General features: G+C 39.9%; 1 protein-coding gene across 3 annotated transcripts in view; it reads right to left on the minus strand.

Moving 5' to 3' along the window:
- Positions 1 to 2,677: 2,677 nt before the first annotated feature.
- chl1a (cell adhesion molecule L1-like a) overlaps positions 2,678 to 12,636 on the minus strand; it is a 54,349-nt gene continuing 44,390 nt past the window's right edge. The window contains exons 25-30 of one of the 3 annotated variants that reach the window (XM_079359617.1): positions 12,173 to 12,235; positions 11,629 to 11,742; positions 11,165 to 11,326; positions 10,604 to 10,783; positions 9,293 to 9,365; positions 2,678 to 3,325 (exon numbers count right to left, since the gene is read on the minus strand). In XM_079359617.1, the coding sequence (XP_079215743.1) occupies positions 3,112 to 3,325; positions 9,293 to 9,365; positions 10,604 to 10,783; positions 11,165 to 11,326; positions 11,629 to 11,742; positions 12,173 to 12,235 (806 nt within the window). In that variant the 3' untranslated portion in view covers positions 2,678 to 3,111. The remainder of the gene's footprint in view (positions 3,326 to 9,292; positions 9,366 to 10,603; positions 10,784 to 11,164; positions 11,327 to 11,628; positions 11,743 to 12,172; positions 12,236 to 12,636) is intronic. The other 2 variants (XM_079359618.1, XM_079359619.1) reach the window with 2 other exon arrangements.

Genomic DNA, 12,636 nt, shown 5'->3' on the forward strand with positions numbered 1-12,636 from the left:
CAAGATAAGGGCCTCCCAGTAGTTTTAAAGAGAAGCTCTGTGACAGTAGTGAGAGGATTTGAACATGGCTCAAATGAAATAAAACACAGAGAGTTTTACAGTAATGGCTTGTCCCATTAAAGCTCAAACTTAGATAGAGCATGTTCTGTAATTTATGCATCGCCCTGTCTTTGAATGCAAATTATATTTCATTTTCCATTTTCAGGGAGAAATGTTAATTTTCGGTTCTTCAAGGAATTTCCGCAATGTGATGCAAAAAAAATCTTCCTTCTGATCCTCTGAGCTTTCATTTTGAAAAGCTCAGAAATCCTGTAGTGAGTCAGAGGGGGAGTCGGCTGTTTTAGTGGGATTTAAAGAGGCTACAGCCAAATGACGGATGAGTCTATCATCTCCCATCTTCGTTACTTGAGATATCTGCCTCATCAAAGGTGCTATATTTTCCCATCACAGACTGAGGGTGAAAGTGAGCACTGCTTTGGTTCAGATAATTGGAGTTTAGTCCCAAAGCTCCAATTATCTGAACCAAGAAATGGTAAAGAGATTTCCCAGTGAGAGTGGGGTATTGACTTCAGTGTTGACTATATTTAATTATTAAACTTTCTTTCATGGGTCTACTTCTGTGCTTCTTGATTTGAGGTAAAAAAAAAAATCATTTTACACAAAAAAACCCTCTATTTGTTTTTTCTCTGATCTCCAAAGAAATGTGAATTTATAATAAAATAACTCGGCAAAAAACAGGTTACAAACAAATAAAAAGCCTCTCATCAAGGAAATTTAGTGTTTAGTTGCACCAAATTGTTGTACAGCTGTTAAAGCAGGATTACTGAACAGGTCAAATCCAGCAACATGCATGAATGTATGTGAGGTTTCACTGCATGTGTTGCAGAAAATAATGGAAAACGTTTTTGGGGGGATTGTTTGACCTTTGAGAGTCAGTCCATGTGCAATATGTGCATAGTTTATGAAACCAAAAATGACTGAAAAAATATTTAAATAGCTGATCACCAAGGATAGAACTTTTTCTTTAATGTAATAGCATTCTATGCTGAGTTAAGAAAACATCTCTACTTGTGAGCTTACCATGTAAAGTCAGTGCTTTTTTGGAATTTGGGAAAGCAATTAGAAACTGATGAGTCATTGAACCAAGTTTGAAAAAGAACAGGGGAGGAAGTCTCAACATGAACAGTTTTTAAGATAAGAAACAGCCCAGCGGTCTGATCTTTTTAAAGGGATGACTCAACCCACAGACATTAAGGACACCCACAGACTGAAAGTACAGGATAAGAAAGCCACATTCTTAAGAAGGAAGAGGGTAAAATAACCATTTCCTTTGACTTGTCCAATCAGATGGCCTTAACATAAAAACTCACTCACAAATGGCTCTGTTGATGAGATTAAATAAGCGTTTTGTGATAAAATCCCATAGACAAATGCAGAAAAACAATTGGCATATTAACCGTCTTGTCAAATACTGTATATACTGTAAATCATCCCGCTTTACTTCCATTTACCAAACAGGTTGGTAAGTGGAAGTAAAGCAACATTAGCTTTAAAACGTCAATTGTTCCGTTTCTCATGTTGATTTTATGTGTAAAACAATTGAAAATAATATTGACATGATACAAAAAAGCAAATAATCAACATTGTGCTTAAAAAAACATTTTTTCACAAAGATAAACAAAACTCAAAACATAAATGGACAATAAAGGAATCCATGTACCGTAAATTCCGTACTATTGAGCGCACCTGGATATAAGCCGCACCGGCTAAAAATAAGTAAATAAATGTATTTGTACATATATAAGCCGCACTTGATTATAAGCCGCAGGTGTCCACGCTATAACAAGAGCTATTTACACAGACGTAGGCTACCGGTAACATCCGCAAATACTGTAGCGTCTGTACGGACGTTAAAGGACGACGAGAGCGTTCAAATAATAACTTAATAACCCGATCACTGTCGGCCGTGACCACGCCGTTTACAGCAGAGAGCCAACACATAACTTGCCGTAACAATCCAACTCTCTCCCCCAGCGTTCTCTCATACAGCCACTCAACACGTTCTCGCTGGTGCATTCACTGACTCTCCACATAATCGGAATTATGAACACATTATCAACTACTGACTTTACAACATGAACCGTTACAATACGAAGCCTAGCCGACGGTGTCTGTAACACGGCTGATGAAAAAGATGACCGTAATATATTTCACAAGAAAAAGTCCATCCATTCACTGCCTCAGAATGACTTCATTACTCACTTCCTCAGTCTCTGTTGTCGCTGTCAGTGTCATCTTAACGTGCAGCAGCTCTGTTAGCTTCTTTGACAGCCAGGTCGATCGCCTTTAACTTGAAAACTGCATCATATGTATTTCTCCGTGTGTTTTCCATGATGAGGGTGCGTGTATGATGCGCAAAATGACTGATATTAAGATCCGACGTGACGAAGTCAAATGTTTTTGCGGCAGAAGCTCATTGTCCCGCAAGAAAAATCCATAAATAAGCCGCACCGGAGTAGAAGCCGCAGTGCTCGAAGTGTGAGAAAAAAGTAGCGGCTTATAGTCCGGAATTTACGGTACATAGATCAGCTCAATTTCATGAATGTGATTTTTTCTTCGACAAAATAAACCCTGCTTTGCTTTTAGTGGTGAATAAAAAAAATGCAAAAAATGCTACTTATTTTTATACAGTCAGTTTTTCTTGTGTTTTATTCTTATTAACTGCAAACATTATACGTTACATATTTTTAGAGTTTTCATCTTGTAGAAAAATATTTTAAATGTTTAAAATCAATGTATCTGGCTGATTATTGTCTCTGATAGGTAAAAAAAATATTTGATTATTAATATGAAACACATGATGAAGCTCATTCTCTCACAGTATGTACACAGACTGTATGACAGTATTCACACTTTTGTGTATGGTCGCTTTACTTTTTCCTTTCCAATTCTTAGGCAAAGTTCTGTCTGCTGTAAAAACTCCTGCACATTTGAGTCATTTTTATTCTCTCATATTTGGCTTTTGGAGCTGTGCTTAATGCCAAGGCAAGCTGAATTTGAAAAAGTATCTTGAAAGGATTTGAAGCAGACCATTTCAACCGGAGCCTGGCTTTATGCAGTGACTGGGTTGGGTCCGCTGGGCTCGCTAACAGAGCCTCTATGCTTCCTATCGGAATATTCTCCGATAAATGAGCCGTCCTCATTGAATTCGTCTTCTCCGTCTGCGTAGTCGACCAGGCTGTCTCTGCTGACGCTGTCCCCCGCCATGTCATCTCCATTCAGAGAACCCAAGCTGCTGCCCTTCAGTGGCTTCTCCTCACTGTCACTGCCATCAATAGGAAAAGAGAAAGATGGCTGGGGTCAGCAGTGAAATGCACAAACAAACACATCATATTAAACACCACAGGCAAATGTTCTGCAGCAACATACCTGGACTTAAGAGGCTGTTTTGGACACACAACAAATATCAAACACCATCAAAAGCTACACACAAACACCAGCCTTTAAAGAGCACATATACCCTTAAATCCTCGGCTGCGCTAACACACACACATAATACATCATTACAGGCAGCAGGCAGGGGAGGATGCAGCGGCTGCACAGCTAAAAAGGAAGCACAGGGGAGGCGGGGAGGGCTTGCTACAATCACTTCACTAATTGCTAATTGCCAAGGTTTCAGGACCAAAGGCAATTTCAAATCTCTTTAGAACCAGTGATGGAAATTGCCAGAGTGCAGTGAGAAAGAAGTCGGTGGGAGGTTTGTGTGTTTGTGTGTGTGTGTGTGTGTGTGTGTGTGTGTGTGTGTGTGTGTGGGGAAAGGGATGAGATTGAGAAAGAGGGAGGGAAGAGGAGGGCCATATGCAATACCAGACAAACAGCCTGTCATTCCTGGTATTCCCGAAGGGCCCACACGCAGGCCAAGGAGATTAGATGCCAATTTAAGGCTGGGCAAGTTGCCAACTCGCAGGTGTCTCGCAACAAGACGCAGGGTCACCTCAAAACACTGAGGATATTTTCCTCCTTGTCCTCTTTTTCTAATTCCCCAAACCTTCCATATTTTGCAACATCTCTCTCTTTCTCTCTCTCTCTCCTTCTTCTTCCTTTGATTTAGTATTCATAACACAGAGTGTATGCGTTCAGAGACGACTCTCTGCTGGCTGCTATATGATAGCGCCATTTGAGGTGTACTGACGTTGACACCTGTGTCAAATAAAACAAGCTCGACATTTTGAGGAGCGTTTTAGCACACAGAAGCAGCTCAAGCTAAGATTACAAATCAGGCCTCCTTCACAGGGATTTTTAATAACCTATCTTATCTGTTCTATTTCATGGGGCCGTTTACCATGCAAGCCACATAAGGTCCGCAATTCAGCTCTTATCAAACCTTCTTTCTCTGACGACTCTCGAGTGCCGAAGATAAGTGGCTGCTATCTCAGAGACGCTGCAGCCCACCCACAGTGACTTTGAATATGGTGATAAAATGGGGCTGAGTGCTTTAAGCCCCAACTCTCATTCAAGATGCTGGTCAAAATCCAGTTTAGTCTCAGCTGTTGTTGTAAAAAGGCTTTCCTCAAGCCTCACAAACAGGTGAGAGATATAGGCACATCGCCAGGCAAAATGTAATTAAATCTGTCTTTCCATTGACCCATGCTGACTTGGTTCGAGGGCAGCATTTAATCTCCAGGTGGAAGAAGGGTTTATTCCCCGACATTTCTCCTAAAGTTGTATTTATTTTAGTCTAGATGTTTCTCAAAGAAAACTTTGCAGCATCCTCAGCGATCTCGATGATGGCACATCAATCTATGAAAGATGAGAACTAAGAGGAGGGGGAAAAGGGAGTTCGGGTAAAAAAAAAAAATAAAGAACAAAAAAAACATAAATAAGCTGAGGAAAAAATTGCATCACCCTGATGGCTGAGATTTTGCCCAGCTTTGACACTGGCCGTTCTAGCAGTGCACAAAGGGGCTCGGTGGCAGAGGCCCGTCTCCAAAGAGAGATCATCTGACACATAATTACCACTTGTCAACTCCCCAGACACGTGGCATACCAGTGGGTGGTCTATTGCCTTCTGAGATTCAAAAGGCACAAGAGAGCCCTGAATCGAGCTCTAACACCAGGAAAACAACATCATAGCACAGCTAAGGGCACTCTGGGGGGACAGTAGTCAGAGCAGGCTCATGAAACCAAACATGAGAGGCATTTTAAACAGATAGCTGCAGCCGAATATCTGTAAAAGCTCAAAGCACTGCAGCTTCTCGAGCTTCAAGAGTTTTTAAAGTAATCTTTAAAGCAGAAATAAAGATATGATTTCATTCATGTTTCCTGTGAATATACTATGAAATAGTTTTGATCAAATAGTTTAATGAAACAGATAAGCATCTACACTTTTCTCTTATAACTGCAGCTTCTCATGTGTCAGATAAAATATCGCATTATTGACGTTTCCCAGTGATAAAAGATGCATACTGTACATCAATAGGGGAATGAAATGCAGAGTAAATCAGGACACTATAAAAATATGATACAATATGAAATTATACCATAATCAGTGTTGCCAACTCCTCTGTATGGAAGGTAGTGTCATGGTTTGGGTTTGTATGTGTTATATTTCAGAGTTTTGAGTTCCATAATATTTCTTAGTTCAGTCTACAGTGTTTCCTGTGTTTCTTTGTGTCCTTCTCTGTTGTCTGTAATATTGTTTCCTGTGTTACTTGTATGTGATTCCTGGTGTGGTTGCTTTGGTCTTTAGTGTTTCCCTATTGCCTGTAAGTTTATTTCCTGTGTTATGTTTTAAGTCTAGTCTTTGGTGTTTCCTGTTTTGTTTTGTATATCTGGTTTTGGTGGTGTCAGTGTTGGGTTTTACTTTGTACTTGTCCTCAGTTGTTCTGGTCTTGTGTTCTTTGTTCCTTGTGTTTCCCGCCTGTCTGATTACCCTGATTGTCCTCACCTGTCTCGTTAGTCTCATCTGTGTCCAATTAACCCTGTCTATTTAGTCTCTGTGTTTTTCCCGCAGTCCCTTGTCAGTTCAGTGTCTTTTGAAGTCTGTTGGTGTGGTATGCAGTTTGTCTCTTGTAGTTTTAGTCTGTCACGAGTGTCCGTCTTTGCCTGTCGTTTGCTTTCCTGGATTTACTTTGTTTTTCTACACTCTGTGTTCGAGACGTTCCGGGTTTAGTTTTAAGTAAGTTTTTGTTTTGTGTTTTTGCCTTTTGATTTTGAGTTTGCCTTTTGTTAAATAAATCTTTTGTTGCTGCAATTGGGTCCTCCTCCCCTTTTTTCTGCCCGCTTTGGGACAGGTAGCTATTGGCAGTCCCAAAAGTCACTAGAAGTTGCTAAATGACGTCATGCATAACGTGCAATAAGCATGCAATCGTAATGAAACGCTGTAGGAGAGAAATAACCTTGTGGGAGAGACAAAAAGTTAGCAAAAAACCCCACCCTATCATGAACTCTCTTCCACTGATTTTTGGTTTCTATTCATTTTTTTGCCATTGATGGCCTATGATAACTTCTCAAAAAGTCGCTAGATTTGTCGCCAGTAGCTTTTGACAAAAAATTAAAAAATAATAAAATAAAAAAGCCACCAAGACGATATACCATACCATAAACCAGGTATGGTGAGAAAGTTGCCAAGTTGTGTCACTGACCATGCTACCATAGGATGTCAAAGATGATACGAAGCCATGATATTATCAAATGATGTATTCCAAGACTATCATCTAATGATCATTGAAAAAGATTGGAACAATTTTGAGCTGATACATATTTTTTTTTGGCTATGTTGCTTGTATTTGTGCTTTTTACTTTTGTGTGAATACTTGTGCCAGTCCCAGGAGTCCCATCAATTTCCTGCTCCAACCAATCAAACACTTCCATCTCCCCGGCTTTCCAACTTGCCACTCCCATTTACTTTGTTAAACCATTCTTAGTTCTTTTGTGTTAGAAGTGGGATGAATCACTAATTACTTTAACCTTGTTTTCTCATGTTCTCGTATGTTAGGGAGGTAAGTTGGTTGTCTTTGGTTTTTCTTGATTTATTAGGTTGGTTCGTGTTACCGTTTTGTTTGTAATGCTTGGACTATCCTTAGTTGTTCATATTGGCACTGTTATATCCCTGTTTATGATTCATGTATCAGGAATGAACAACATTCTGGGCAAAGCATTAAACCGTTCTCTGTGGCTGCTTGAGAAGTGAGGGATTTGGGCCTTTGTTCATGTTGTGTCTTGGCTTCCCCTTGATAAAATTATAAAGTGCAGAAAAATGCATTTCGATTCACTGCAATTTGGTTTCATCTTTCATTTATTTTCACAGCTGCTCGATACTACTCCCTGCCGTCTTCTTCTTTTATCTGTCGCCTTCTTTTATTTTACTTTGAAAACTGTAGAAAATGATGAATGCCATCAGTATTTTGCAGTATCGATATGTTGTCCCAAACTTTTGTTAATTTATATATAATATACATTTGATTGCAAATACATTTCAAATATTCCACTATGATTCCAAACCAATAAATAAGTAACTCCTAATAATAATAATAATAATAATAATAATAATAATAATGATGTTAATAGAATAAAAATTTAAAATAGATATATATGGTCATGTGAAAAGCCAAGCACCCACCAATGCTCTCCATCAGTGTTAAGCCTCATTGAAAAACACAGACTTAGCATCCATACAGCATATATTAAGCGCTTGGTATGGATCACCAACCCTATTATGTTTTCACATAAATCAGTCATTGGGTCACTATGGGACAGGATATAAATCATACTCTATGAAATATACTCTGTAATCCTAAACAGGACAATGCATTCTCCTTGTTTAATAGAATTACAGTCTTGGCAGAAGCCACAGGACTGCAATTGGCAGCAGGCACACAATGGTGAGTAATCATGTTCTGAATAATATGACGACGAGTAGAATCAAAGCCGACAGAAGAGGCTATTTTAGGGGATTTCTGTTGCATGTGCACAAACCAACACACCATTGTGTGCAGTTCCTGCAGTGCTGTCAACCAAAATAGGATTTACTTGATTTTCCTAAACTGTCAACATAGCAGCTAAACAATGCAAACAATGGAAATTCAACAGCTATTATGAAGCACAACAGCTGTCTGCTTCAGGCTTAAAGGCTAAGTTTGTTTCAACCCATTTGCAATGCTTTGTTTATGCTTGCTTCATTGAATATATGATGTTTTCATATATCAGCAATTACTGTTTGTGGAGAATCAATGTTGCCATCTGAAAAGGATGCTTTCTCTATTGCAATTTAAAATGTGTTTTGTATGGAAGATTTTCTTCAGAATAATTAATTCAAAAGGTGACTCCAGGATTCAAAGTAAATCATCATCCCTCAAAACACCAGAGGCAAAGAGCAACAGACAGTAACATTTTATCTTTCAATACGATCCATTCTCCTCCATTTCTCCTAACACACCCATTTCTACATCAGGAGTGGTGGGAACATGATTGTTCAACAGACAGCTGATCTGAGATTTTAAATTGTTAGTAACATAATAGTGTTGTCTGAGAAATGTCTGCGAAAGTGTGGTCACACTACCCCCAATTTTTCTGCTCCATCCTGACATTTACTTGATGAGCAAAAACCTATCTGCTGAAGTGCTGCTGTTTATTTGTGTATTAAGACCAGTGTTGGACATGTGATTTTTTTAAAAAAAAATTATAGATTGATGGCTGAGGTCAAGTGAGCCTGTTTTTTTTTTGTTTTTTTGACAAATCCTTGAACAAATATCTACATTTTGATTTCAACTATATACACTGTATAGTGTTGTTGGAAGAGGGGATGGGTTTAGGGTTGGGGTCTTTTGGGTGACATACTGTAAGTCTGATGAAATCATAGGCCACTTACAGCAGTGATGCACACACACCCAAAAAACAGGCACACACACAGTTACACAAGACACTAAACCTACTAATCTTTGCTCAACTAAGCCAACTCACACGCTTAGATAAGAGTCTGACAACAAAGTAAAAGCACATAATTCCAGCTAAAGGGAGCAAATCTCAAGCTCCTGTTACACACTACTGTGTGATTACCTAGCCCATTAACTGATGAGAACACTGGCTGCTAGGCTGATCCTGGTAATGCTCGTGAGCGCATGGTTTTCTTTGGGAATGGGAGAAAAAAATATTATTGTGACACATGACAAATTAGTTTCTCAGCATGGAAATATTTAATTTGTGGTCGTTAGATTATTGCAACAATAAGAAAAAAAAGTCTTGTTTCCTTGACGTGTTTGTGATTTCAGCAGGGAAGAACTGCAGAGCTCACCTGTATTCGCAGAAAGTGTCATCATTCATTCCTTGTGACTCTGCATCTGGGTGGAGGTCCTCCTTCTCTTTCACTGCAGGGGGGTGCAGCACAGACATGTCAGCATCATTGTTAAAGAGAAATACTTTCTTCCAAAGATGTAATTACATATTACTTTTACTGTTGGGACACACAGTCAAGTGAAATGCTTCAAATCCCAATAAATATAAAGGATCCTATCTTTAACTGTACCAAGGGAAATTACTCAAACTGTAGCATCTGCCTTGTGCTAGATTTAATCAACCTCAGTGATTTTCTGTCAGACAATTCTTGGAAACCAGAGCAAACTCAGACTCAACATTGATGCTTTGTAGGGCTGCAGGAATAATTGATCTGAACTTTTAAATCTCTTGTGTGTATGTAAGAGTTTAAACTGAAAAATTATAACTGAAAACACTGTGTAAACATTATTATCAAGCCTGTACACAGAAAGCCTCTCTGCTGTGAGTCTGCACAAAGCACTACACACCCAGCTCTTTGTGTAAATATGCTTTAAGAAATACCAGGTCCTTTCAAGAGAGACAAAAGAGGGGTTTCATGAAAAGAGCTGGTTGGGTAAAGGGGGAATCTAAAGGAACTGATGAAATATTCAGTGCTTCATGTCAAAAGCTACTGGAGGCAAAAGAGTAGGGTGGTGGGGAGACAACAGGAGAACAGGTTGAAAGAAAAGACAACTGAGTAATAGTGAGGACCCACTACTTGCAGCAGGTTTCATTGAGAGACAGAATTTGGCTCGGATACAAGGCAGAGCAGAGGTGCAGAGGAAGCGTAAAGAAGGTCTGCACAGGTGAGGGGTGGAGAGGTGTGGAACAAAGCCAGCTGGTTCCCACACGTCTGCTTTGACAAGATACTGAATCAGAGGTATCAAGCAGGGGAACCAACCGGGCCAAGCAAATTAACTTACATGCCAGTGCTCTGATTCATGCTGCTTCTTATGAACAGCTGATTGAAGGTTAATGATTTATTGTGCTTTGCTGGGTTAGAATGCAGATAGTGTCCAACATGCAGTCATGATGCATTTCCAAACCAAGAAAGGATTAGGGTTTAGGCCCATTGCAAGTTTCTATCATTTTCAGGAGGTCAACCAAAATCATTTACAGTCAATTCGATGTGTCAATTTGGAGACATTTAAAAATGGTTTTAGATTTCTAATAACCATTTTAATCTACTGTCAACACACTCTGTAAGCTTGCATTTAATGAGTTGTATTTTGGTTCCCTTCCTGGAGTGAAAAAAACAATTGGACCCAACCCTGGTCAAAGACTAACTGACCTTTTTCCATGGGGAACATGTCTTGTCGCTCGGAAGGCAGCGGCGTACCTGCATACTTGCCACCTTTGTTTCTCCGCACAAAGCAGGCCATTAGGGCGATGAGCGTAAGTAGCGCCACAGCACACATGGTCCCAATAAACCAGCCCTGGGTCGAAAGTTCGCTCTGCTGCCCTCCCACACCTGAGAACAAAAAAAAGGCAAAGAGACACAGAGCTCAAGGTTCGACTTTACATCTTTGAGTGTTTGAGCACGACAGTCCCCTCGAGCGCTCCCCAAACAACTTTTTATTTGACTGAAAGAAAAAACACGATGGATTCTAGTTTGAGAAGATGTTCTCACGCCCTGTTTGACTCAAATTCCCTTCAGCTGTAACACTCTGTCTATTGTAAGAATATTAGACAGAAGAAGAAAAAAATTCTCATAGAGATGCAAGAAAAATTAATGAATGCATGTTTCCGCCGTAATCAATACCAATTGTCAATAATTCTCCAAGCGCTTCACCATGACAGACTAGAACTCACATTTCTAAACTTTGACTGCAACACTGTTCTCTTGTCTCACCTTTGACTCGTGTCTGGATAACTTCTTCGAAAATACTAGTGTTATCGAGCAGCCTGTTGGCCATGAGGCGTACGGTGTACTCCATCCCGGGTTTGAGCCCATCAATTATGTGGAAACTTTGAGAAGTGTTTACAGCCTCTGAAATCCTCCAGATACCTTCACCTGCACAGCCAAGCATAGGAAGTGCACAAGCAGCATGTGTGTATTAGCACTTATGCTATCAAGAAAGAAGAAAGAATGGGTTGTTGCCAAAAGGAAATGGTTCTTCATTTATTGTGGGTATTTTCTGCAACTTTAAATACATTTTAAGGAAATTGTGGAAATAGAGTTGGTAGCAATGCTAATGTTAGGCTTAGGATACATTTTAGATATTTATATGCAACCTTCACAGTTGCACCTAAACATGATGCCACCTGAAAATCGTGTAAAAATTTTGCAAGGCGGGGACAGGAAAAGTAGCTTACGGTTATTCTTATAAGCCACATAAAGCTGTGAGTCCTGCTGCTCTTCTTTGGCAGTCCAGCTGATTTTGGCAAATGTGTCACTCACATAGCAGCTTATGTTCAACAGGGCTGGAACTGATAAAGGAGACAAGAAAATAGGGGGAGGGAAAAATAAGTAGGAAAGGAAACACAGACAGGCACAGAGAAAAGCAGATAGAAGGCAGGAAAAGAGGATTAGCAGAGGCAAATAGGTTCCCCCGCAGACTGAGAACAGTGCCGCTTGCAGAAAACCCTTCAAGACGACAGTTCAAAAGGCAACGCTTGGCCCCAGACTTAATTGAGTGGAGCTGGATTTAGGCTCATAAAGGGTAGATATAGAGATCGTGGGCGGGAGTGACATCTAGTCTTCACTCTCCCCTAAGCAAAGTGACGCCCCCCCACCATGAGCTGGTATCAGAATAGATTGCAAAGACTCAGATTCCATTGTTAGCTGAAAGTTGAGGTACATAGAGATGAGATCACAAATACATCATTGGAAATGCATGTGTGAGCGTGAGCAATGTACCTAAAGGAGGATGAGTAGAATTGCCTGGGATAGAGCTGGGAAAGAAGAGAGAGCAGTTGTGGCCTGAAAGGAAAGAGACGCCTCAGATGTAAGATTCCTGCTACAACGCTGTCAGCTCTTATGCGGAATTCTGTGCAACACGCTCTGCAGACTGCATGAAGGTAAGATTGTTAAAGCAACTGGGAAAACTAGATTAATGGCTTTAACTGTGCAAGAACACCGCAAGTTATCGAAACACACTATAAGTGTGGCAGAGTTAATAAATAATGAATGTGAATTGCAAATTCAAACTGCAATTGTCACATTTTGACAAGGTGTTTTCACAAAGTAATGTTCTGTCTTCCCTGAACCGATTTCAGGAATTAATAGAACTTCTTTGTCAAATATAGAGGACAAACTTTTGAGGACAACACAACACCACACTACACAAAACAACCTACAACCGAGTCTACCTCAACTTCTAA

This window comes from Symphodus melops (genome assembly GCF_947650265.1).
Source record: "Symphodus melops genome assembly, chromosome: 13".
In the NCBI taxonomy this organism is placed as follows: Eukaryota; Metazoa; Chordata; class Actinopteri; order Labriformes; family Labridae; genus Symphodus; species Symphodus melops.